Source organism: Protopterus annectens, chromosome 3.part1 (genome assembly GCF_019279795.1).
Source record: "Protopterus annectens isolate FY-2018-M chromosome 3.part1, PAN1.0, whole genome shotgun sequence".
NCBI classification, from domain to species: Eukaryota; Metazoa; Chordata; order Ceratodontiformes; family Protopteridae; genus Protopterus; species Protopterus annectens.
This window is the reverse complement of record NC_056732.1, coordinates 1897918501-1897945059: the sequence shown is the minus strand read 5'-3', so window position 1 is coordinate 1897945059 and position 26559 is coordinate 1897918501. Positions and strand designations below refer to the sequence as shown.

Here is a 26559-nt window from a genome sequence, read left to right as displayed (position 1 = left end):
GCCCTTGCACCCAGTGTCCGCTCGGTGCAACTTGTGAAACCAGTGTACCAGAGGAGGGCAGAAGGATAGACAGTCCAGTATTGCTAGCAGCAGCGAAAGTCTTCTTCATCAGTTGGAAGGCTGGTCTACCTGAAGGAGTGAATGTCCAGGACATGTGTCACCCCCTCCCCTAAGTGGCTCGGCCTGCCGACCCGGAGTCCCTGGATGGCTGTGGAGCAGCAAATTATGTGTGTCACAACTGAAATCCTGGGTCATAGCAAAACTTTCCTGCCACGAAGGCAACTGCAGTTCCTTAGAGAGATCCATAAAGGGAACCGTAGAAGGGGAAGACTGTGCTATATCCATGGACTTCAAAAGCAATGAAGGAGGAGAATAAGAAGAGGTCTTTGGAGATGGGTGGATCACCTCCCAAGGAAGGATAGTTCCTGGGGGGGTGGGGGGGGTGGGATACCTCTGGCCAAGAACACCTGATCCACAAGACGCAACACATCGTGTTCGGAAAGGCTTCTAGTGGACCTCATGGAGACTGAGGGAGAAACAGGCCTGTCCATAGAAGAGGCAAACTCGGTACCCATCTCACCAGTCCGCACCAAGAACAACGGTGCAGAGAGAGACTGGACTATGGGTGTCTGCACCGAAGAAGTCATCGGTGCCGAGGTCACGGTCTGCATCGACACAGGATCGGTGCTGAACTGGTTGTCGGTACCGAAACTGGAACCGTCAAAACTGGAGTCAATAGAGGTGGTGTCGGTTCCAAGTAAGATGTCGGAGCCGACGTGGTCAAGGTCTGCGCCGACTGAGCAGTCGGTGCCGATACAGCAGTAATAGTCTGAACCGAGGAGCCCCTTGGTGCCGATAGAGTGAAGGCTGCAGGAGAAAATGGAGCCGGGATCACTAATGGAGCCGAAGTCCTCGGTGCCGAAGGTCTAGGCACCGAAAGCACTGGGGCTGACTGAGTGAGCACCACAGCTGAAACTTTAGCCTTTTTAGGTTTTGGTTGGCGGGAGCCCCCAGCCGGGGACGAAGGCAAAGATTTAGCCTTGGTAGGAACATCCAAAATTTTCTTATGGGCTCTAGGAGAGGCTGAGGCCTCTGACCCAGAAATAGCCTCTGAAAAGGGAAATTTAAGAAGTCCTTTAAGCAACAACTTGCTTTTCCTTTCTAACAAGGTTCTATTAGAAAATTTTTACAAATAGTACAGGGCGGGCCAACAGATAAGTGGGATGCCCCCAAACAAACACACAAAGAGTGTGGATCAGATGTAGGTAATTTGTGTCCACAATCAGAACACTGTTTAAACCCCACACTACCTTTCTTATCTGCCATGATAGAAAAAGTAGAAAGTAGAAAAAGGGTACCAGCAATGGTACAAAAGAATATCCGAAGGTATGAAAAAAAAGGGAAGATTACCAACGATGGTAAAGGGAGAAATACCTCGCAGTAAAAAAGTAGAGAAAAAAGAAAAACTCAAGAAAATGTGGTCACTAGATGCGATCGGGTAAGAGACAACGAAACAGAAACTTTTCTGACAGCAAAAGTAATATAAATGACTATTTGACAACAAATAACTGTACTTAGCTCAAGAGAAGCAGCTTGACACGACCAAATGGCAATGTGGCAAACAAAATCTGGGATAACAGGGAGAGGAGGATTGTGGGTAAGAGTTTAGCTTGAGAGTTTGAAGCTGACGCGAGCTTGGAAAATGGCCGACTCGGTTCCAATACCCATGCGTAAGGAATAAACGAGGATTAACAATATCAGATCATAAGATGTAGCAACATTAAAAAAGGCACTCTACAGTGGTGAGGGCCTGTATTCTTATTAAAAGGTAATTGACAAGGGTTAAAAATGCATGGCCAAACAGCAATTTCACCTTTAAAATGGGCGTCTAGAATGTTATTCCTGAGCATCTCCTTAAAGAAGTATGGTATCAAAACACTACATTCTGCAAGGACATACCAGAGGTGGCACCATTAGCCACAGCATCAGAACACTAAAAAATACATGTGGTTATGTGAAAGCAGTATGTCTTCAGCACAGAAGGTGCAAAATTGGGTTGCCTGCTAGTACCCAGCTGGGAAAATAATCCTGAAAAAAAGGCTTTTGGTGGGGGAAGAGTAACCTATGCTTGGAGTCCTATGCCAGATAACCATAGTACTTGCTGATACAAGGACACCTTAGTCACTCCGAGAAGGATTTCATAAGCCTGAGGGCCTTCCCAATGGAGGACTTCTTAGATGGAAACTGATAAGTCTATTACTTATTGGTCTCCTAGAAAGGAACTTTGTTTGGGATTCAGAAAGGCATAGCACAATGGGGAAAACTTAGCTTGGAAGTATTTCCAGTCATGCTAATCCTCTCTGATTCAGATACTGGCCTACTGCTGAGCTTTTCCCCTCACAGGTTATTTATTCTAGAGTATAATCTTGCAAGTGATACTGCATACCAATATGACACATGATGGATGTTGACATGGCTGTCAGGCTTTAAGATGAACAAAGCAGAGGCCCATGAAAGAAGCGCTATAAGGAAAAGTAAAAAAAGAAAAAAAATCATGCACAGATTTGCAGAAATGGTAATAAGTCAAAATTTATTGACAAGGTATCTTCCTTATACCTGAAAATCAAAACAGCTCTGTCTGGGTGTTAGCATCAAAGACAAAAATCTAGATTCAAAACAACAGTGGCAGCTTACGTTTAGTGTCGTAGCCTTCTTAATAAACTGACAGATTTTCACTCAGGTAATGGTACAGATGGAGGTAGATAGCTGGCAAACTTTTGTCAGCAGACAGGACTGTAAAACACACATTTTGGATGACCATTCCAACAATGTATGCAGTAGAGCTCAATATGGCACAGACCACTCCAACAAAAGCAAGAAAAATGCAAGATAAAAATAACATCTATGACACTTATGAAGTTTGGTACAGCAGAATGAAATAGTCCAAACTTTGGCTGACTTCCTGCAAACCTGAGGATAGCTCATATGTGCCATGTACAGAAAATGGAACAGTCAGCTCTGGAATTTACATGATCTAAGTAAACAGAGATGGTCATTATAATAAATATTTTATTGCTTATTTTTTACCTTTATTTGTTCTGATGTAGTTGCTGAAAGCAGTGTAGGAGTCCAGAGAGTCAGCCTACTGACCTCTCCTCTGCTAGTGGATGGAATATTGTTTGGATCTGGCCATCTTGAAACTGTACCTATTACAGTTTGCATTTCCCGGTAATTAGGGTTACTCTGGACAAGTGAAATGCTATGCAATGCAAATATAAAAAAAAAAAAAAAAAAAAATCAGTTAAACTTTACAGAGTACACCCTACAGTTTTAAACAGCCTTCATGAGACTTCAAGATTCAAAACTTAATGCCTTAAACGATATTCACTTAAAACAGAGCAATAGGTTTTCCAATTATGTACCTATCCCTACCTTCTATATAATTTCTTCCAAAATTCCTCCCGAATACTCACTTTTCTAATTTGTTCAGCTCTGTGGACATGGTATTTAAGAGACTTTCAATGTAGTCAGTTCTTCCTGCAGCAAATGTCACAAAACTGCATCTGGTTTACATTCCCACTAAGATGAAAATACCTCCATCCATCAATCCATTTTCAAACATCTTCAATGCATCCAGCTTATCTTCTCGTATCTTACACTTCTGGTCAATTACCAAAGCTCCCTTTTTTCAGACAAGCTTAAAAACAACATACATGAATATTTACCTGATCAGATCATGTGAAGGGGGCTCTCTGCACTGAATAGAATACATTGTAACCTTTTTGTGACCTCTCACACAGCTATTCTTATAATCTTGAGCTCTAACTGTAGGTGTAGCATACATCCCAGTCCAACAAGCAGTTATCTTGAAATAGAAATTTGGGGGTGCACATTTAATTTCTTGATCCCTGCCTGCAAGAAACCCACTAGCAAGGACCGACGATTATAAACTTGTAAGTTGCTTAAGCAGAACCCTACTACAACTCTGGAAGCAACTGGACAATCCACACTCATGACAAAGAGAGGATGAGATATTCACTGAAGGGGTCTTACAGAGCATAAACTGGCTACCACCACAACTGCTAAATTTTACTTCAAGGATGTCCTCTATACAGGGGCTGGAATGTTTAGTAGGGATGCCATGAAGCACCACAAAACCTCCAGAAGGGGACAAGAAAGGAGCCACAGCAGGTAGAAAGGATGACTTCAGGGTAAAATGCCACAAATTACACTGTACGAGTCCAAACTATATTGTCAGTTGATGTTATGTACCAACAACTACAAAAATCCGCAATGGATATATTTCAGAAACAAAGAGGGCAGCTGTAAATCTGTCGCCCAGTCATTGTGGCCAAGTAACTGCTTGCACTTTCAGTGAAGAAAATGATGCAGTTATCAATCCACCCTGAAAGTGTATTTATGTTATGGTTTCTGTAAAGCCCACCTTGCCTGATGTGAAAAAGTGAGTCAGACCTACCCTTCTTAACCATAAACATGCAAGAAAAGCAACTGGCTGGAACCATCAAATGTATGCAGGTTATGGCCCCCTCTATCTCCTGCCCTGGAGGGAGAAAGATAAGAAAAGGTAAAGACTGACTGAAGTAAAGATTAATTAGTTTAGTTATCACCTTACAGAAGAAGCAAGGGTACAGATGAAGAGACAGCTTTCACGGCAGACCAAATAGGCTTTTCACAAACCAAGACACCTGAAGCTCCGAAGTCATCAGGCTGAGGTGAGGGCAACCAGAAGGGCTTCTATGATGCAAACTAAGTCTACCTAACCAGATGGTCTGAAGGGTGGATTATGTTATAACTGTCAGCCAATAAGTTCAGGTGCCAATACAAAGACTGGTTTCCTCTGTAGGGCAACAGTTGAAGAATCTTCTCCAATACAATGCAATGTGCCTGTGTTCAACTTTACTGGTGAAGAATTAATATTGAAATGAAGGTTTATTCCAGCTAACAAAACTATCTATTCTTCTTTAAGAATTTATTCATTAAGTGCTACAGAATTAATATCCTAAGTTAAGAACTTTATTTGCTAGTGCACCATAAAGTGTTGCAACAACTCAAATGTTTATAAAACAATATAAAGTAATACTGCAGTATAATGACAACTAAAATAGCCATAAATATCATTAAAATGTTAAAAATCAAAATAGGTACCTGGAGCTACATAAACATTTTCTCACTAGAACCACAAGAAATCATTGTGCCAGGAATCCAATTAACCAACTCTGACAGCAAATATACCTTGATGCTCTGGGGGTGGGAGTGGGGGTGGAACATCTGAGTGCTGCTATGGAAAAACTAGCTATAAATGTACAGCAACTGAGGAAGCCAATTACTAATAAACACATCTGATTTTTACAAAGTGCTTGCTCATGCTGGTATGTTTGAGTCATAATTTACATTATATCCTTAAAAGACAACTGTTCAACTTTTCTTGCAATTTCCAGTGATCAGCTTTCGCTTTATCAGGTGTCCATCCTGAAATACTGCACAAACCAAGCATTAAAATAGTAAGGACAAAGTCACAATGCAAAGATTCTCTGGATATCCCGCTTAAACTCAGTAAAGTCCCACAGAACCAAAATGTATGCATCTAATCTCTAACAGGAGCAGTCTTGGAATCTGTTGCCAAGTCTATCTAGTATATAACAACACTTATAAAAGCATTTCGATACAAAGTACAAAACAGTCTACATATGATAACCTATGAAGCAAATGTAAATGGGATGAAGTTTTCCAATCCCTTTTCCATTTGTGTCTCAACTCCCCCTTTAGACTGCACCAGAAGTTTGACAATTGTACTTATTTCTTAGGACAAACTTGTTTTCTCCTAGCTTTCAGCAGCCATATAATCCAGTCTGCTGACCATCTGACTAATAATATCGATATCTCAAGTAATACAGGCATGTGTGTGTGTGTGTGTGTGTGTGGGGGGGGGGGGGTCATCAGCCCTCCTCCTTCTTAGTAAGCAATAATTCTCTATAGGTATTGCTAAGATACTTGCAGCTAAAGTTAGTGCCAACTTCACACCAGAAAGTTACTAGTTCCACAAATTCCTGTGATCCTTCCTTGCTCCAAAGTTATGAAACATATCCCAAGTATACAAACTAAAGTTAAAAGTACTTCTACAGTCCCCAACAATACACCGGATTGCTTAATCAATAGCACCAAACATGCCCATTCTAAAATTCTCCTAAAATTATTCAACATAAAAACAGCTACAGAGTAAATTCCTGAGATATGTAAAGAGGTATCAGATTAGATCCCATTTACTAAAGACCGAGATTAGATCCCATTTACTAAAGACCAATCAGCCTAACAAGAATTTGCAAAGCTACTGAATGTGTTGCATCAGATTTTGTAAGTTCCAACATAAAAGTCTTACTGCTGTAAGCCTGGAACAATATTTTTGGCAAAGATGAGACCATATCTACTCAATCAAATAAGCTTCTCTGAGAAAGTCACTGAAATTGTAGATGGTGGCCGTGCAGTTCATGCAATGTACCAGCATCTAGCCAAGGCCTTTGACATTACTCCTTATACTGGAACTGCAAATAAACTTAATGGTCTAAATGTGGACCATTACGCTGGAAGACGAACAGCAATCTGGTGGACATATACAACCCCTGTAATAAAAGAGCAGGTACCAAATCAGAAAGCAAACAGTTCATTAGTAGTATTTCTCAGGGCTTTAGCACTGGTATCCCTTCTGTTCTCGATCTACTTAGATCACTAAAGCACTGACTCAGGTACATCATCAACTCCTTTCCTCCCATTTTCTACATGAGGTCGGGGTGTCGTGCTAACTTTCACCCTCTCTCTCGATTCAATGCCACACTCCTGCCTTCTTTGGCACTCATGCCTGACCGTCACAGATGTTTCACACAACTGATCCACCTCTTTGCTGAATGTCCTCATTTCCTCTTACCTTCTAGTCTTTTCCAAATCTTCTTCACCAGATTATCTTCTGCTTTTCTACACATTCCTGAGCTACCGTAATCTGTTCTCTTTGATCTTTTTTTTTAATTGGAGCTACTCTGACTTCTGCTCTTATGTCTGTCCCACAATGTGCATCCTACCACACCTCTCAGGCACTTCATCTCCATCATCTCTAGCTTCCTAAAACTGCTCTGCCTTTACTGCCCAGGTTTCTATACCATACAGTAGTACTGGTTGTACCACTGTTTTGTACACCTTATGTTTCAGCTTCTTTAGCATTCTTCTGTCGTACACCACCCTGGACACTCTATGCCATTTGGCTGCAGCCTCTCTGATTCTATCTCTGACCTCTTCATTCAGACTTCACTTCTAAACCACCCCTCCCAGATACTTTGTGCCTTCAGTTTTACATTCCATTCCCCTATCCTTTGCTGAAGTAATGCCATATCATTTGCATACAGCAACTTTGTTGATCTGTCCAGTCCGACCTGTTTGCTATCATAGTCTATCACCAGTATAAACAGCTGTGGGATCACAGCTGAACCCTGATGCACACCCACTCCGACTGGGAACCCCAGTCATGTTTGGTCATGTTGACTAATGACTCAGACACACAGCTAACTAAATTTGCCAATGACCACAAGCTGTATCAAACAGCATGTTACTATGACAAGGGTTAACACCATACAAATCAATGGTTTATCAGAAGTGGGCTTAAATGCACAGAAGTGTAGTATTGTTGCCTTTGGTAACTGAATCTTGAAAGCAGGTTATAGTACAGACCAGCACTGCACCTCACGAATTAAGAGTCATTAGAGATCTTGGAATTTTGTAGATAACTATCAATCCTTTGACTACCATGTAGCATCTAGGTCAAAATAAGATTTTTCTATATTATCTGCTCTGATCAAACAAACTACAGAATATAATGCCCATTTTAGTCTGTATCTATCCAAACTCATTATGTAGCTAGAAAGATACCAGAGGTTCCTAACTCAAAAGCTTATCGGACTAAAGAACCTCAGCAACCACAACAGGCTTTAAGCTCTGCACCTATACTTTGTCTCTTACAGACTCTTGCATGATTTATGTCAAACATCCTGTGCTGTTAAGGATCCAACCCCTCCTTGATCTCCAACACCGCCACAAAACAAATGAGTCTACAAACACTTGAACTAAAGATCTAAATAACAAACAAAAATGACAGTGGAGTGACAGATTACTCAGCACTTATTTATTCATTTTTGCTTTGTTGACTGGATGGGTGGAATGGTCTGAGAACCAATTTCTGCCAAGGTGCAAATGCACAGCTGCAGAGATGCAGCAGAAATAGGAGTCATTTATTTAAGCAAACACAAGTAATTTGAATATGGAAATATTAGGTATACAAAAATGGCTCTTCTACAATAAATAAATCCATGTTTCCATGTTATATAATAAATCAATTCACTTTTTCTTCCATGTTATATAATAAAAATTCATAACATCACAGAGCTAAAATTGTTAATTTGTTAATGAACACTGACTATTTACATATTAACAGAAAGAAAACTTACTCTTTGGAGGAAGACTCTTACAAAAAAAAAAAGTGGAACCCTTGCTTCCTTTAAAGCAAATTCTTATGTCTGGAGGGATGCCCACACATTCATCCTGGGTCAAACTTGTTTGGTACACCCTATGAGGGTGGAAACTGGTAAAGTGATTATGGACCATGGACTGTGTCCAACTCGCCAACTCTAAAATACCACAGAGCTACTGCAGAAGGTCAGTACCCTGGGTCTGTCCCATGCAAAGAACAGAAAAATCGCTTTTCCTCCTAGCCCAGATGAAAAACACAGAAAAACCTTTTTAACTTGCAAAACCTGAGTGTGGTGCAAAATCTGTGGCAGCAATAACATTTAGATACAACAGGCTGTCCGAGATCCAGCAGGAGTATTTCCACCTTTAAGTAACTTGGCACAGGCTACACCTCTGCATAAGTGAGTTTACCTAGGGTTTGGAAGGACAAGCAAACTGAACTCCCATGCACCAAAACAAAACTGTATCGCAAAAATTGAACAAAGTAATCAAGGAGGATGATGAAAATGTTTTGGTACAACAGTATACCCACACTGACAGTGTCTCCTCCCTTGGGAGGAGACACTCATGAAGATGCTCTACATGATCTGCAGGCTTTCAACAGTTCACAGGAAGGCCAGTTAACCTTTTTGTCAACATCTGCAAGAATCTGCTGAATGTCAGGTCTTGTGGAGGAAAGGTGGGGATACAGACTGCTTGTTATTCTTATCTTTCAGGGGATTAAGGTGGTGAGCCTTTTTGGTTCTTCTTACTGACCTTCCTGGATAACCTTCTTTATAAAGGCGAAAGAGAGACATTGTGGTGCTAACTTGTGCTGGGTTTTTCAAACATGGTGACAACTGATCCCTTACAACAGACTGAATTTCAGTAACCTGCACAGGCCTATCCAAAGCTAGCCCTATCCAGTGCATGGTAAGCTGATGTTGGACCTATCACTGGCCTCCAGGAGGCTAAGTGAACATTCAAAGGGGCCAAAGCAGGGCTTCAAGAAATCAACATCGAAATCCATGAAGGGCCCATTGATGGGTTAGACAGATAAACCTGTGTAGGAATAGCCATTGTCAGTATCTCTGGAGGCAACACAGGAGCAGCTGAAGGGCCTAATGTAAGGGACACCATCATTGACCAACTAATCACTGAAAAGACCAAAATCTAATGAAGTGCAAGGACAAGAAAATACAGTTGTGTAAAATCTTAACCATAAGAGTAGATGACCTTCTCTTTACTGTTGAAGCATTTACCTTAGAGATGTCCTGACAAAGATAGCCCAACATCTGGCTAGTATACCAAAACTTTTAGATCTTGTATGCACCATACGTCACACATGTTCCTCATAATGGATTGTAGGGCATGAAGTGACATAGGGATGCAGTTACCCAAAAGTGAATTGCCCCAGAAGAGAACAGTCTTCATAATACAAAGGAGGCTATGCACATCCAGAAGGGAAGAACACAGATGGAAAGGGGGGACACTCAGCCAGGAAAGTAACCAAATCAAAGCCTAAAAGAAAAAGGAAGATGGAGGGAGGGACCAAATAATGCAACAGTGAATATGAGGACATCTACTGCTGGAAAGAGCCCTCAACAAACCCATGCAGAATGGCCCTTGCAAAATCTGCTTTGGCCCTATAACAATACCGTATTTATAATGCTTAGTAAAGCTCTGTACTGAAGACCATGTAGCTGATTCAAGGATGGAATTGGTGTCCAAACCTTTGACAAAAGCACCAGAAGAGGTAGCAGTCTTAGTAGAATGAGCCTTAACAGAAGCAAACAGACACTGCTCGTGAAATCCAGGAGAAGATGGCTAGCTAAGGGCCAGCCAAACAACGTCCTGGGAGAAAAGGAATAAAAAAGCTGGTTAGACTTACAAATGGCCTCAGTTTTATCCAAGTAATACCTGAACTGTCTGTGCAAATCCAAGGTATGCAGGAAAGTACAGCTGTGTACACTTACCATAAATGTAGATGCTCGAGTATTATTCACTGTTGCAGTCATTACATTTGGGTAATCTGCTGGCAGGTTGCCCTCAGTTGGCTTGATTAACAAAGTCTTGGGTCCTGCGTCGGTTGCTGTCCCTTCTTCCATGACGTCAGGTTGTCAGGGGTATAAAACATGCAGCCGATGCCATTACATCAGTTTTTCTTGCCCCAGATGTCAGGTGCCCCCCAAATGGGGAGCAAATAAAATTAAAAACACAAAAAATATACCTCCAATCCCAAAAGCAAATACACCACAAAAGGACTTTTAAGCATAGTGAAAGAAAATAGAGGTATAGCCAGAGAAAAATAGGGGGCTGGAGGGAGGGTAAGCAGGACTGCAACAGTGAATACACTCTAACATCTACATTTATGGTAAGTGTACACAACTGTGCTATGTTCTTCGTGTTTCACTGTTGTAGTCATTACATTTGGGTAGATTCCCAAAGCTGTGGTTGGGTTGAGGGAATTATACAGCATTAGGACCAGCGATAAGACCCTGCAGGACAGCAGTGGCAAAGCCAGCTCTGGATTTAGAGAAAAGTGGTAAATGGTAATGTTTGGTGAATGTATGAACTGAGCTCCAGGTAGCAGCTTTTAGAATGTCACTGGTAGGAACACCTCTGAGAAAGGCTGTAGAAGTAGATGCAGCCCTGGTGGAATGGGATCTGATCCCCTGGGGGATAGTTTTTCCATGGTGCATATAGCAGAAACAAATACAATGGCTTATCCATTTGGAAATGGTTTGCTTTGAAATAGCCTTTCCCTCTGCCCCTGCAGTAAATGCCACCAGCAGTTGTTCAGATTTTCTTTGAGATTTTGTCCTGTTTAAGTAAAATCTAAGTTGTCTGTGTACATCCAATGAATGCAAAATCCGCTCTCCATTGTTCTGTGGATTGGGAAAGAAAGTTGGCAAATGAATGGTCTGATTAAGAGCCACACTAGATACCACCTTAGGCATGAAGGATGGATTGGTCCCAAGAGATACCCTGTCCGCATATAAAGTGATGAAAGGCTCCACTGCCATAAGAGCCTGTAATTCGGAAATCCTTCTAGCTGAAGTGACTGCTAAAAGGAAAGCTGTTTTCCAGGAGAGAAATTTTAAGTCTCCAGTAGCAGCTGGCTCAAAAGGAAGGATCGTAAGCTTTTACAATAAAAAATTGAGGTCCCAGGCAGGGGATGGGGCTCTCTTGGGTGGCCTTAAGTTTTTGGCCCTCTGAGGTACTGCTTAAGCAGAGGACGAGAGAAGAGGGGAGGTTCTGTGTTGTAATGAGCTGAAATGGCTGAGGCATGGATTTTTATGGAAGAAAAGGATAGGCCCTTGTGAAGCATCTCAGTTAAGTATTGTAAAATCTGAGGAATGTTGGGCACAGCTGTGCTTATCCCTTGAGATCGATTCCAGGCACATAATCTTCTCCATTTGTCAGCATAAGATTTTCTAGTACTAGACCTTCTCGCCTCCAAAATGACATCCATCACAGGTTTGTTGAGGGATGCTAAGGGTGAATTTAGGAGATTAGCCACGCTGCAAGATACTAAGTTTGGAGCGGAGTGTGCAGAATTTGGTTGTTCTGCTGTGGGTGTCTGAGGCAGGTGCCACGGTCGAAGGTGTGAAACATTGCACAGGAGTGGGTACCAGTGTTGGCGAGGCCAGTCTGGAGCAATCAAAATAATTTTTGGTTTGTCCTGTTTGATTTTTAGTAGAACTTTGGAGAGAAGAGGCAGAGGGGGAAAGGCATAGACTGACAGTTTTTTCCAGCTGAAGGATAGAGCATCCACTTTCCAGGCTTTTTTTTTTTTTTTTTTTTTTTTTGAGTCCTTGTGCAAAATTTGTCCAACTGATAGTTTTGGGGAGAGGCAAAAATATCTAAGTCTGGGCTCCCCCATTTGTGTGTCAACATGTTGAAAATCCATGTTCTAGTTTCCATTCGTGTGGGTCCATGAGATTTCTGCTTATATCGTTTGCCACAGTATTCAGCTTTCCTGGCAGGAATTGAGCTTGTAGTTGTACTTGATAGGTCAAGGCCATGTTCCACAATGCCATGGCCAGTCTGCAAAGGGGGTAGGAGGGTGTACACCCCTGCTTGTTTATGTACCACGTAACCATGGGGTTGTCTGTCCTTATCATTAATTGCCCTAGATGAAGGTAGTCCTTGAAGGCTGTCAGTGCATTCTGTACAGCTAGCATTTCTTTTTGATTGATATGAAGGTGCATTTGATTTGGGCTCCATTTGCCCTGAATGCACTTCCTTGCCAGACGTGCCCCCCAAATATAGTCTGATGCGTCTGTAGTTAGGGTTTGGGTGGCAGGGGGTGGTGTGAATGGCAGGCCTCTGCCCACCACAGGAACTAGTTGCAGGCAAGGTATGATAGGAATCATTGTTTCCAGGCTGTGACAATGCTGACTCCATAGACTTTTTAAGTACCACTGAAGTTTCCTCATATGCAGTCTTGCATATGGAATTAGAAGAATGTAGGAGGCCATGAACCCCAAGGCTTGCAGTATTTGCCTTGTAGAAAGCAAGTATTTTGTGGCCAACGGTTTGAAGCAAGTCACCAAATGAATTTGCTTCTCTGGCGTAAGGAAAACCATCTGGGCAGTTATATTCAAGCTTGCACCCAGGAATGTAATTTTTTGAGAGGGTACCGGTTGTGATTTATTTTCATTTATAGTGTACCCTAGACAAGTTAGAACCCTTTTTACAAACGCCAGATGGTTTAGAAGAGTGTCCTTGTTTTCTGCCTGAATTAGACAATCGTCCAGGTATGGATATAGCTGAATATTGCTTTGCCTGCAAAATGCAATTACTGGAGCCAGGCACTTTGTAAAGACCCCGGGCGCAGTAGATAAGCGAAAGGGCAGTACAGAGAACTGGTAATCAAGTAGCCTGCTTTGAAACGAGGTATCTTCTGCAAGATTCCCTGATTGGGATATGCAGGTAAGCCTCTTTTAAATCTAGAGTTGCCAACCAGGAATCTTTGCCTGGCATAGGAAGTAACTGGGGAAGAGTCAGCATCTTGAATTTTGGAATGTCCAGAAAGGTGTTTAGAGTAGGTAAGTCCAGAATTGGATGCCATGATTTCTCTTTTCTGGGTACTAGGAAAAGTCTTGAATAGAAACCTTGTCCCTTTTCCTCTTCTGGTACTGGTTGAATAGCCCCCATGCTCATGAGGGAAAGTACTTGTTTCTGGGCCTCTGCCCACTGATTTGGGGGCAGGTCTGGCCATCAGTTTGGAACTGGCAACATGTGGAAATAAAATCTGTATCCCTGGAATACTATATTTAAAACCCATTTGTCCTAGGTTATAAGTTGCCAGTTTCTTGCATGAAGAGTCAGTTTTCCCCCCAAAGAGGCGGCTAAGGTACGTGCTTGGAAAGTGTAAAGGGAAGTCATTGAAACTGCTCATCATAGGGAGGTGTCTTGTTGTTTCCAGATTTGGAAGAGGAGGCACCCCATTGTTTTGTTCTGAAAGTCCCTTGTGACTGAAACCTGGAGCCTTTGGAATGTCTGGGTTTGACTTGAGTGGCTCTCAAAGGAACTGGAAAGGACCAGTTCTTAGTAGGCCAGTGTCTACTAAATCTTGGAGTTTGCACTTGTAAGAAATCTTTCACAGTTTGCATAGATTTAGCTTTATCTTCTATCTTTTTTAAAACGTCTTCAGCCTTATTACCAAACAGACAGCCCTGTTGTAAAGGAGCGTCCAACAATTTTGCTTTAACATGATCAGGCAGATTTTTCTCTTTCAGCCAAGCATGCCTTCTTAGCACAGACCCAGTTACAGCAGCGCTGCAAGAGGCCTCCAAAGAATCAAAACCACATTGCAAAGTATGTTTTCCAACTTGTTCAGCTGAATGCAATAAATCCTGTAAATCTTCGTTTTCCACACAGTCAGAAATTAATATCATTTTCTGTTTAAGCAGTCCCATGATATGCTGTTGATATTTAGCATATGAAATTGACAGTTTAAAGCCCTGATTGCCAAGGTTAAAGAGGTGTAAACCTTCTTACCCCATCTATCTAGTGCCCTGGAATCTCTATCTGAAGGGGTAGGATTTTTAGCAGTAGAACCCTTAATGCCCTTGGGACCCTGAGAAATGGTTTCAGGATTTGCAACAGGATTTTTAAAAAGGAATTTATGGAAGTCAGGAACCCTATAGTATCTGTATGGCTTACAAGGAGCCGGAGGCAGAGAATCAGGAGCCATACTAGATTCTGAAAAAAAAAAATCATCAACAATGTCTAGAACAGGAGGTATAGCCAAAGGCCTATGCTGAGGAAGAAGAAGAAAATCCCCAAGTCTCTTTTTAGATTCAGAGAAATCCTGACTTTCCCAGTGGAAATGTTCCCTTAAGGTATGTAAAGTTTCCCCGAAAGAAAAATCCCCAGGGGGAGAAGCAGAAGGAATGGAATCTTCTGCATCAGAGTCCTCATAATTCTTTAGAAGAGTCAGAAGAAATAGAATCTTGTTCTGAAGATTCATAATCAATGTCTTGCCTAGGCCTCTTAGAAGGGGGGGGGGGGGTTGGCTACCCCTGATCGCAGTAATTAAATCTTCAGCCATTCTGATCATTTGTTTTTTAGGCATAGGGGCCTGCACATGTGGCTCAGGCGTCGGTTTTTTAGGCATAGGTTGAGATTTTGGCTTTAATTTTGAAGATGGGGTCGGTCTAATATACAAATCTGTAGGCCTGAAAACACCCTCAAAAGCCAGTGCCTGCATAGCGGCTCCAAACCCATCCAAGGTAGAGACATCCACGGGATCCATAATTGAAGCATCTCGTGGCATACCGGACTCCGAATGGGTCTCAGTAGAGGCCTGCGAATCAGAAGTAGTGGGTATCAGGGGCTGCGAAAACGCCTCACTGAGTACCGGCGAACTGGAAACTGGCTTAGAAGATGCATCGTTGGCAGTTTTGTACCTCAACGGCCTGTCTCTGTTGTTTTCATTGCGTTTTTTAGGTATTCCGGTAGTCGGATTGCTGACCAACGACATTTCTGGATAATTAAAGGGTGAGCCAAAATATTTAGAAGCAAAAATGTACCGACGTTTGATACTGTGTTGATTAAATAAAGCACAAAACCGACAGCAAGGTACGTTCTGGTTAGGGCATAGGCAAGGAATACAGTACAAATGAAAAGCCTTATGAGGTATTTGCTTCACACAAGTAATGCAATGATTAACTTTTACTGACATCGGTAAGGAGCAAGAAAAAGTTTCCCCAATGGGGTACTTAGCGTTCAAGTTGAAGACTTCGGATCTGAAACTCGAAAAACGAAAATTTCAGGAGTCGGCCGACCGGCACTTGCGAACTGCTTCGGCTTCGGGCACCGCGCGGCAAGAAAGACTGATGTAATGGCATCGGCTGCATGATTTATACCCCCTGACGACCTGACATTATAGAAGGAGACAGCAACCGACGCAGGACCCAAGACTTTGTTAATTAGGCCAAATGAGGGCAACCTGCCAGCAGATTACCCAAATGTAATGACTGCAACAGTGAAACATGAACATCTTCTCACTAGCAGACAGTGAAGAAGGAAGAGATGAAGGGAGTTGTGCTGCCTAATTCAAGAAGAACTCATTAACAACCTTGTGCATGAAAGGATTGGTATGAAGAGATACGCTATTCCTGTGGGAAAAAAAAAAAAAGAGGAATGGCCATAAGGACCTGAAGCTCAGAAACCCACCAAGCAGAAGAGAAAGCAATAAGATAGTCTTCCAGGTAAGGAGTAGCAGAGAAGCTAAAACTACAGGCTCAAAAAAGCCTGGGTCAAATTTTCCAAAGTAAAATTAAGGTCCCAAGGAGGTGGATCATGCTTCCTTGGGGGTCTAAGATGCAGGACACCTTTAAGAAATAGTTTGACCTCAAAATGAGAAGCCAAAGGAGGATTCAAGGGCAGAAAGGCAGAGATAGCTGACAACTGGACCTTTACAGAAGAACAGACCAAGCCAGACTAGAGTAACTCACACAAGTACGAGGGGAACACAGGAAGCCTCACTGAAAATGGGTCCTGGCTATGAGAATGGCACTAGAAAGAAAACCTCTTCCATTTGGACATACAAGACTTTCTGGTTGCCTAAAAGGGATCAAAACCATATTACCCACAGTGTCAATTAAAGAGTGGACAAGTGAAGATGGATGAGTGACCCACTGTTCTGTGTGAGGAGTTCCAACCAGTGAGGTAACTTGTGGTGCTTGCCCCTGGCCAGATGCATTAAAATGGGGACCAGTGCTGTCTTGGCCAAAAGGGAATCATTAGCAATATTTCTGGTGAGTACAGGTGAATCTTCTGCAGGACTGCTGGAAGCAGGGGAAGGGGAGGGAAGACAGAGAAACATCTCCTTCAAGAAAAAGAAAGGGCATCTGTCATGCTTGATGGCATAGCACTTGGGAATAGAAAATAAGGAGCTGCCTGTTCAGGTGGGAGGCAAAAAGATGTACCTGAGAAATATCCCATTGTGGGACTATGTCCAGAAACACATCTTTGTGAAGCATCCATTCGTGAGCTTGTGTTTTGGACCTGCTCTGACAGTCTGCCACAAGTTTGTGCTCCAAAAGAATCTACACTGCCTGAAGAATTACCTAATAACTGACAGCCAGATCCCAGGACCAGAGAGCCAGCCTGCAGAAGACTTCATGTTCACCTACTTGTTGACATACCACATCACTGTGGTGTGGTCTGTGTAAACCTTCAGAAGGCCTCAAGAGACAATGGGGTGAAAAGACCAAATGGCCAAAATCACAGCTCTCATCTCTTAGATGTTGATATGGCCTGATGTGTGGGTGGGGTGGACTGAGAACTTGAACGTTCAAGAAACCACAGGGAGCCCCTACACCATGTCTGAGGTGTCAGTGAACAGTTTTTAAGAAGAAATTGGAAGCTGAAAGGGTGGGCCTGGATTGAGGGTAAGTGGCTGAATCTAGGAAGGACAGGCACACTGAAAACCAGTGGGTGGTAATGCTGAAGTCAAACTGACTTGAGGTACTACTGAAACTGTCTGGCAAGAGAAAGCATTTGAGTAGAAGAGGGCATGAATCATGGGGGCCTGAAAAAAACAACACTCTGGCTGGAATGGCAGGCAGAGGAAGAAGAGAATGAAAGGAAATTGTCAAGTACAAAACCTTTGGACATGGAAGAGAGGCCAACATTGGCACTGTCTGAATCTTGCAACCCAGATACACATGATGCTAAGAGGAAGTCAGGACAGACTTGTGGAAGTTGATAGAGAACCCCAGACTGTGAAGAATACGGTGAACTCTAAATACTGCAAAAGGCAACTGGGAAAAAGCGATGAAGCAACAGGTCATCTAGATAAGGAAAAATATGAATGCCTTGGTGTCTGCAGAAGGCAATCACAGGAGCTAGGCATGCTGTAAATACCCTTGGAGCAGAAGATAGACAAAAGGGCAAAGCAGAGAACTGAAAATTAGAGGAAAAAACAGAGAAAAACAAAGACTTCCTGAAAAGAGGGTGAATAGGAATATGAAGGTAAGCATCCTTCAGATCCAAGGGCACCAGAAAAGGCTGGGGTAGCAACAGAGGAAACATAGTTTGAAGAGTAAGCATCCAAAAAGTAGAAACTTTGAGAAATGTGCTGAGTAAGGAGAGAACTAGAATAGGGCTCCAAGTGCCCTCCTTTCGAGGAACCAGCAACATTCTGGAGTAAAAATCCCTTTCCGACTTGGGAAACAGAGACAAGCTGAATAGTCCTCTGCTACCCTGGTCCTACAGGGACCCAACGACCGCTGAGAAATGAGGATGCTGATCTACAGGAGGTTGAGGAATCCCTGAAAAAGGAGGGAGAGACTTCAACACCATAAATTAATCCTGTTGGATGATGTACAGGACCCAAGAATCCGATCGGAGGAGATGCCAGTTTGAAAAACAGTGGGAGAGCCAAAGGGGACAAAGAAACCTAACTCAAGGGTTGGGGTGTGTGTGTGTGTGTGTGTGTGTGTTTGTGTGTGTGTGCAAAATGCAAAGAGAAGCAGGCTTTGTCAGATAAAGGAGGCTTCTGGGCCACATGAGCTTGACAAGGCTTAGTAGGAGGAAAGTACAGTTGTGTACACCTACCATAAATGTAGATGTTAGAGTGTCTTTACTGTTGCAGTCATAACTGTAGGGTGCTCCTGCCGGCAGGCAGCCCGAGGTCGGCCAGAATCCCAAAGTCTGGGTCCGGCGTCGGCTGTATAAGCTAGTATCCTGACGTCAGTACGCCTTGGTACATAGCCCTCAGCCGACGCCATCTTCTCCAGCCTTTCTTGCCCTAGATGTCAGAAGTCCCCAATAAATCAAAAATGAATCCAACAAGGAAACACAAATACACCACAAATGAGAGAGAAAGAGGGGATAGGAGGGAGGGAAACCCCGACTGCAACAGTGAAGACACTCGAACATCTACATTTATGGTAGGTGTACACAACTGTACTATGTTCTTCGTGTTTCACTGTTGCAGTCATAACTGTAGGGTGGAATCCCAAAGCAGTGTAGAGAGGGAGGAGGCTTTAGATAGAAGAAGGGGAGGCAAGAATACCCTGCAAGACAGCAGAGGCAAAGCCTGCCCTAGACTTGGAAAACAAAGGGAGATTGTAGTGCTTGGAAAAAGTATGCACAGAACTCCAAGTGGCAGCTTCCAAGATATTCTTGGTAGGTACTCCTCTGAGGAAAGCTATAGAAGTAGCAGCTGCTCTAGTAGAATGACTTCTAATGGTTCCAGGAAACTGTTTACCATGATGAGTGTAACAAAATCTGATTCCATAAGCAATCCATTTGGAAATAGTTTGTTTAGAAATAGGTTTTCCAAGTGAACTGGAGGCAAAGGAAACAAACAATTGGTTAGACTTTCTGAAATCTTTAGTCTTGTCCAAGTAAAATCGTAACTGTCTGTGCACATCCAATGAATGCAAAATCCTTTCCCCTTTATTTTGAGGATTTGGAAAGAAAGTAGGAAGGTGAATTGTCTGATTCAAGGCCACTTTCGAAATCACCTTAGGCATGAAAGTAGGATTGGTCCTCAAGGATACTCTGTCCTGATGGAAAATAAGGTACGGTTCCACAGCCATAAGAGCTTGCAACTCTGAGACCCTTCTGGCAGAGGTCAATGCTAACAAAAGAACAGTCCTCCAAGATAGAAACTTAATATCTGAAGATGCAGCAGGCTCAAAAGGAGGCAAAGTAAGTTTTTCTAAAACATAATTAAGATCCCAGGCAGGGACAGGAGGGGTCCTTGGAGGCCGCAAATTTTTAGCCCCCCTCAAGAACTGCTTCACCAAAGGATGTGAAAAAACAGGAGGATCAGAACTGAAATGCGCAGAGATAGCAGAAGCATGAATCTTAATGGAAGAAAATGAAAGTCCCTTAGATAAAAGCTCCGAAAGCAAAATAGAGGAGAGATCATGAACCTGAGGATCAGAACCTCGGTCCTGCATCCAAATAGAAAACCTCTTCCATTTAGAGGCATAAGATTTCCTAGTGCTAGGCCGTCTAGCTTCCAAAAGAACATCCAAAACTTGTTTGGGAAGACTAGAGGCAATCAAATTCCTTTGAAGAGCCAAGCTGCCAAGCAAAGGGTCTTGAGGTTGGAATGTAGTAACTGACCCTGATGCTGGGACAGAAGCGAAGGGTTCAGTGGAAGAATCCAAGGAGGCCCCGAGAACAGGAGCTTTAGAGTTGGATACCAAAACTGTCGAGGCCAATTTGGAGCAATCAAGATGAGGAACTTGGGCTTGTCCTGCTTTATCTTCAGTAGTACCCGAGGCAGTAGAGGAAGAGGAGGGAAGGCATATGCTGACAGACTTCTCCAGCTGAAAGACAGGGCATCCACTCTCCATGCTGTTTTGTGGAAGGACCTGGTGCAAAAGCGAGGCAGCTGATGATTGAGATGGGATGCAAACAGATCTATCTGGGGACATCCCCAAACTGCAGTAATCCTTTTGAACAAGTTGGTGTCTAGCATCCATTCGTGAGGATCTGAAATGTTTCTGCTCAGGCTGTCTGCTAAGAGATTCTGTTTTCCTGGAATGAATTGAGCCTGGAGATGCAGATTCAAATTTAGAGCTGTGTCCCATAAACCCATAGCCAGTCTGCAAAGGGGGTAAGAATGAGATCCCCCCTGCTTGTTGATGTACCACATGACCGTGGTGTTGTCTGTGCGAATTAGCAGAGGCCCTGGTTGTAAAAGGTTTTTGAAGGCCAAAAGGGCATTTTGAACTAACAACATTTCCTTCAGATTGATGTGCCAGTGAAGATGGTCCTTTGTCCAGGTTCCCTGCTGGCAATTGTCTAGAAAGTGTGCTCCCCAAGCATAATCCGAGGCGTCCGTGGTTAGGATTTGAGTAGGTTGAGGGAGACGAAAAGGATTTCCTTCGTTTAAAATGCATGCCCTGGACCACCAGAGGAACTCCTTCTGGAGGCAGGGGATCAGAGGAATCAGAATATCCAGATCGTGATAATGCTGTGACCATACACTTTTCAGATACCATTGAAGCTTTCTCATGTGAAGCCTTGCGTTTGGAATCAACAGAATGCAGGAAGCCATGTAGCCCAGAGCCTGCAGGAATTTCCTTGCAGTGAGCTGAGATAGAGTTGCCAAGGTGTTGAAAGTAGAAGCCAGCTGAGTTTGTTTTTCTGGAGTGAGGTAGGCCCTTTGTAAGGTTGTATTTAAGAAGGTTCCCAAGAATACCATTTGTTGAGAAGGGATCAAATGTGACTTTTTTATGTTCACTGAGAATCCCAGTAAGAGGAGAAGACGTTGAACAAAGTCTAGGTGTTGAAGCAGATGATCTTTGCTGTCTGCCTGAATAAGGCAGTCGTCCAAATAGGGGTAAATCTGGATCCCCTGAAGTCTGCAGTAAGCCACTACTGGTGCCAGGCACTTGGTGAAGACTCTGGGCGCAGTAGATAAACCAAAGGGCAGAACAGAGAATTGAAAGTGCCTCGAACCTGCCTTGAACCTGAGGAATTTCCTGCATTCTTGTCTGATAGGGATATGCAAATAGGCTTCCTTTAAGTCCAATGTCACCATCCAGGCGTCCTGAGAGAGCATTGGAAGTAGCTGTTGCAGAGTAAGCATCTTGAACTTTGGAATTTCCAAAAAAGGTGTTTAACACAGAAAGGTCCAGAATAGGTCTCCATGAGTTTTGTTTTCTGGGAACCAGAAACAGCCTTGAATAAAATCCTTTTCCCATTTCCAAGAGTGGAACAGGCTCTATGGCTCTCATGGCCAGAAGAGCATCCACTTGAGTTAAGGCCTCTGACCATTGAAGTTTTGGCAGATCTGGCCAACCATGAGTCCTTGGCAAAGTGTGAAAGTGGAACTTGTAACCTTTTAAAATCACATCCAATACCCATTTGTCCTGGGTAATATGAGTCCAATTCCTGTAAAAAAGAGACAGTTTTCCTCCGAGAGGGGCGTCCAGGTAAAGAGGTCCTGAAGCCCAACCGAGAGAGTCATTGAGTTTGTTTTCTTTGAGATTGGGATCCGTCTTCTCCCCTTCTAGGTGAAGAAGCAGTCCATTGTCTAGATCTGTACGAGGTCTGGCCTTAACCACGACCTCTGGAGCGTCTATATCTTCCCCTTTGAGGCCTGTCAGACGTGGGAAAGGACCAATTTTTAGAGGGCCAATTCCTGGAAAATCTAGGAGGCTGAACCTGCAAGAAATCTTTTACAGTCTGCATGGACTTTGCCTTTTCTTCCATCTTTTTAATAACTTCCTCAGCCTTAGAACCAAAAGAACATCATGTTGAACAGGGGCATCTAATAACTTAGCCTTAACCTGTTCAGGCAAACTTTGTTCACGAAGCCAGGCATGTCTCCTAATCACAGTACCAGAGGCAGCAGCCCTGCAGGAAGCATCCAAAGCATCAAAACCACAATGTTAGCTATGCTTGTTAACCTGTTCAGTAGCATGCAAAACATCCTGAAGTTCCTTATCCTCTGCACAAGCAGGTACGGAAGCAAGCTTTTGCTTTAAAACAGACAAAAGAAATTGCTGGTATTTAAACATATGAAACTGGCAATTTAATGCCCTTACAGACAGGGTAGCAGAAGTATATACCTTTTTTCCCCACCTGTCTAAAGCACGAGACTCCTTCTCAGAGGGAATAGGATTTTTAGAAGTAGCAACCTTAGCAGCCTTAGAGCCCTGAGAAATAGTTTCAGGGTCTGCAGAAGGATTTTTAAATAAAAATAAATGAGAGTCAGGAACCCTATAAAATCTATCCGGCTTAGAAGGAGCAGGAGGCATGGAATCAGGATTCAAATTAGCCTCAGAAAAAGCATCATCTACAATGTCCAAGACAGGAGGGATAGCTAAAGGCCTATGCTGAGGAAGAAGAAGAAATTCTCTAAGCCTCTTTTTGGAAGCAGAATATTCCTGTCCTTCCCAATGAAAATGTTCCCTCATCTCATGCAAGGTTTCCCCAAAAGAAAAATCCTCAGGCGGAGAGGCCGAGGGCAAAGAATCCTCAGCATCCGAATCCTCATAAGGGGGAAAGGAATAGTCCTGATCAGAGGAAGAAACAGAAGAGACAGAAGCCTGGTCAGAGGAATCCAGAGTAACATCCTGTCGAGGCCTTTTCTCAGGAGGGGGGTGAGAACCCCTAATCATTGTAAGCAAGTCTTCAGCCATCCTCAATAATTGTTTTTGTGTCTTGGGAGTGGATTCAGAAGCAGCTTGAGCTGAAACTTTAGACTTAGTAGGAGTCTTTGTCTTTGCCTTTGAAATAGTGATGTGAGTAGGCCTGAAAACCCCCTCAGAAGCCGGTACCTGCACAGCGGTTCTGGACCCATCTGAAGGAGCGACGTCCAAAGGTCCTGCAGCAGTTACAATAGTGGGCCTTGATGGCTCCCCATGGGAGTCCGTATCGGCCATCGGTTCAGAAGTGGCGGACGACAGGGGCTGCAAAAGTGCCTCACTGACGACAGCCGAACCGGACGCTGGCTCCAGCTGCAACGAGTCCTGTTTGGACCTCGGAGGCCTGTCTTTATCTTTGCGCTTCTTTTGAACTCCGGTAGTATCCGACGACATTCTATAATTGAAGCGTCTGCCAAAATAATTTAAAGCCCAGTCGTACCTGCGTTTGATAGTACGAGAGTTGAACCTGGCACAGAACCGACAACAAGAAACGTCGTGGTCAGGGCCTAAGCAAGGTAGACAGTAAGAGTGGAAATCTTTATGAGGTATTTGTTTCCCACACGCTATACAATTATTAACTTTTTCTGACATCGGAGGAACAAGAAAAAGATTCCCCAACGGGGTACTTAGCTTTGATAAGAGAAGTAACAACTTCGGACCGACAACAACCAAATATGCTGTTCGAAAATCGCCAACCAACGTTTTGCGAGCTGCTTTCCACCGCATGGCAAGAAAGACTGGAGAAGATGGCGTCGGCTGAGGGCTATGTACCAAGGCGTACTGACGTCAGGATACTAGCTTATACAGCCGACGCCGGACCCAGACTTTGGGATTCTGGCCGACCTCGGGCTGCCTGCCGGTAGGAGCACCCTACAGTTATGACTGCAACAGTGAAACACGAAGAACATCTTGCCTACCACCCTTCTTGCCATTAGTGGCTAGAAGAGGCTGCCTGTGAACAAAAGCAGACCTAGTAGGACAGTTCCTCTCAAAATTAGGAATAACAGATACAAAAGTATGCTTAAGGTCCTGCAAAGCTTTACCTTGTTTTTGAAGACACTTCAACATATCAGAAGCAGCAGTCTTAAAGAGATTTTTATTAACCAATGGAGGATTCAGCAACTTTGCTTTAATGCCTTGGGTAAAGACTGTAGATGAAGTTAGGAGCAATGCCTCATGACAGACCGAAAGGTAGCAGCTCTGAAAGAGGCATCAGCAGCATCATAGCTGCACTTGATAAGAGTGATGAGCCACCCAAGAGATAGAACACAAAACAAATAAAGCAGGAGACTTTCCTTCAGAATCAGGGAGGTCAGAAATAACCGGAAAAGCCTGAGCAATCAATGCTAGAGCATATCTGGCTATGCGGGTCTAGTAATTGATGGCCTGAAAGGACCAAGTAGAAGCAGTATAGACAATCTTACCAATCCTCTTTATTGCCCTACTATCCTTGTCCACCAGCAGAAGCTTGCAAGAGGCAAAAGCTTATAAGGCTTGTCAGAAGAAACTAACACCACAAGCAGTGTCCGCAGAAGGGCAATTAACTAAGAATCGACAATCCTCAGGAACCTTATAGAATCTGTCAGGTTTCTCTGGAGCAGGAAGCTGAGAATCAGGTGACTTAGAGGCAGCTATAAAGTTGTCTAACAAAGCAACCAACACAGGAGGCACTGCAGAACGTTTAGAAGTGTCCACCTGATGCAGCCCATAATACCTCTTCTGGATATTAGACACCTGAGAAGAATCCCACTTAAAAAGTACTTCACCATGCTGGCTATTGGGCCCCCAAAGACAATTCCTCAAAAGGAGACTCAGGGCTAATGGACTCCATCAGAGCCATAAGCCAAAGGAGAGGGCATCTGGGAAGAGTAAGACAAGGACCCTTCATAAGGCTCCAAATCCCCATCCAAGGAATCAGGTTCCCTAGGTCATCTGGAAGGAGTCGAAGACCAAGGAGCAGTAGGCACAGAAACCGTTTGAGGAGGCTTCAGAGCTATTAAGGAACTAAACAGACCATGAGTAAACTACTGCCATCCTTTGAGGATCTTTAGGACATACAGAAGAATGCTTATTCTTTGGCTTTCTCTTGGTAAGGACATCAGCCCTAAAAACACTGGAGGTTCTGAACCCTGACAAGATCCCCCTTCCCTGACCAGACTCTGTGGAATCCCTGTACGGCCCTCCGTGATAATCAACCATGGTTCCCTTGACATCTGGAGCAGACACCTGCAAAGCTGCAGTAGACATGTGAAAGAAAGGATCCATTCCAGACTCCAATGGGGTTGAGGCAGAGGAATCCAATGTAGATACCAGATGGCCTGCAGAGCTATCACCCGCTTCTACAGAAACATCCAGTGGAGGCTGGACAGCCAAAAAATCTGGCTGGGTTTTCTTGGCCTTCTTCCTGCTTAATGGAAGTGCTTTGGGATTAAATGATTCTCCATGCTACCCTGGTCTAACTGTTTAAGCCTCTGGTTCTCGAGGTAAATGGCTGGGGAAGATGACCAGCTTCCAACAGTCTTAGGCTCAAATGCTTTACAAATGCTACAAGGAGGTATGGTTATGGGAAGACACAAACAAAAAAATGCACCGTTCAAGACTATCTTTATCAGGAATCTGAATCTGACACTGACATTTTCCCTTTTTGAAAGACATGAACTCCAGGTAATCAAACCAAGGCCAAAAGTAAAAGAAAAAAGATCCCCCAACAGGGTACTTACCTGACGCTAGGTATTCAGCACAGTAAAAGGGTGTTCAAGACCAATGAGCAATGACAGCGTTTGGACTGGCAGCAAAGACGTTCTGGGTAACTGCATCCTTACGTCACCTTTATGCCCTATTTCCTGTAGGGGAAGCATACATGTGATGTATGACAATCTAAAGGATTTGATATACTGGCCGGACACTGAGGTACCCTTTCGCAGGAGATCCTTAAGCTGAATACTGCAACAGTGATAACGGACAAAAGGTGCTGCAGACAGTTGTGTACACTTACCATAAATGTAGATGTTTGAGTGTATTCACTGTTGCAGTCATTACATTTGGGTAATCCTGCTGGCAGGTGCCCTAAGCCGGCCCGAATTCCAAAGTCTTGGGTCCTGCTTTGGTTGCTGTCGCCCCTTCCCTGACATCAGGTCATCAGGGGTATAAAATATGCAGCAGACGCCATTTTCTTCAGTTTTTCTTGCCCCAGATGTCAGGTGCCCCCAAAAGGGTAGGCTAAATAAATATATGAAAGATATACATCCGCAGAGATAAATTTACCTTTGTCCACAATCAATAGGTTGTGAAAATCAGAAGACAAAGGTCAGTTCCAGCTAAAATAAGGGGAAGGCGGGAGGGTAACCTGGACTGCAACAGTGAATACACTTGAACAGCTACATTTATGGTAAGTGTACACAACTGTACTATG

The 26559-nt window shown here is 43.4% G+C and overlaps 1 protein-coding gene across 2 annotated transcripts in view; it reads right to left on the bottom strand.

Moving 5' to 3' along the window:
• LOC122798813 overlaps window positions 1–26559 on the bottom strand; it is a 2048867-nt gene that overhangs the window by 110066 nt on the left and 1912242 nt on the right. For both annotated transcript variants that reach the window (XM_044067935.1, XM_044067936.1), the window contains exon 23: window positions 3088–3259. In XM_044067935.1, coding sequence (XP_043923870.1) covers window positions 3088–3259 — 172 coding nt within the window. The remainder of the gene's footprint in view (window positions 1–3087; window positions 3260–26559) is intronic.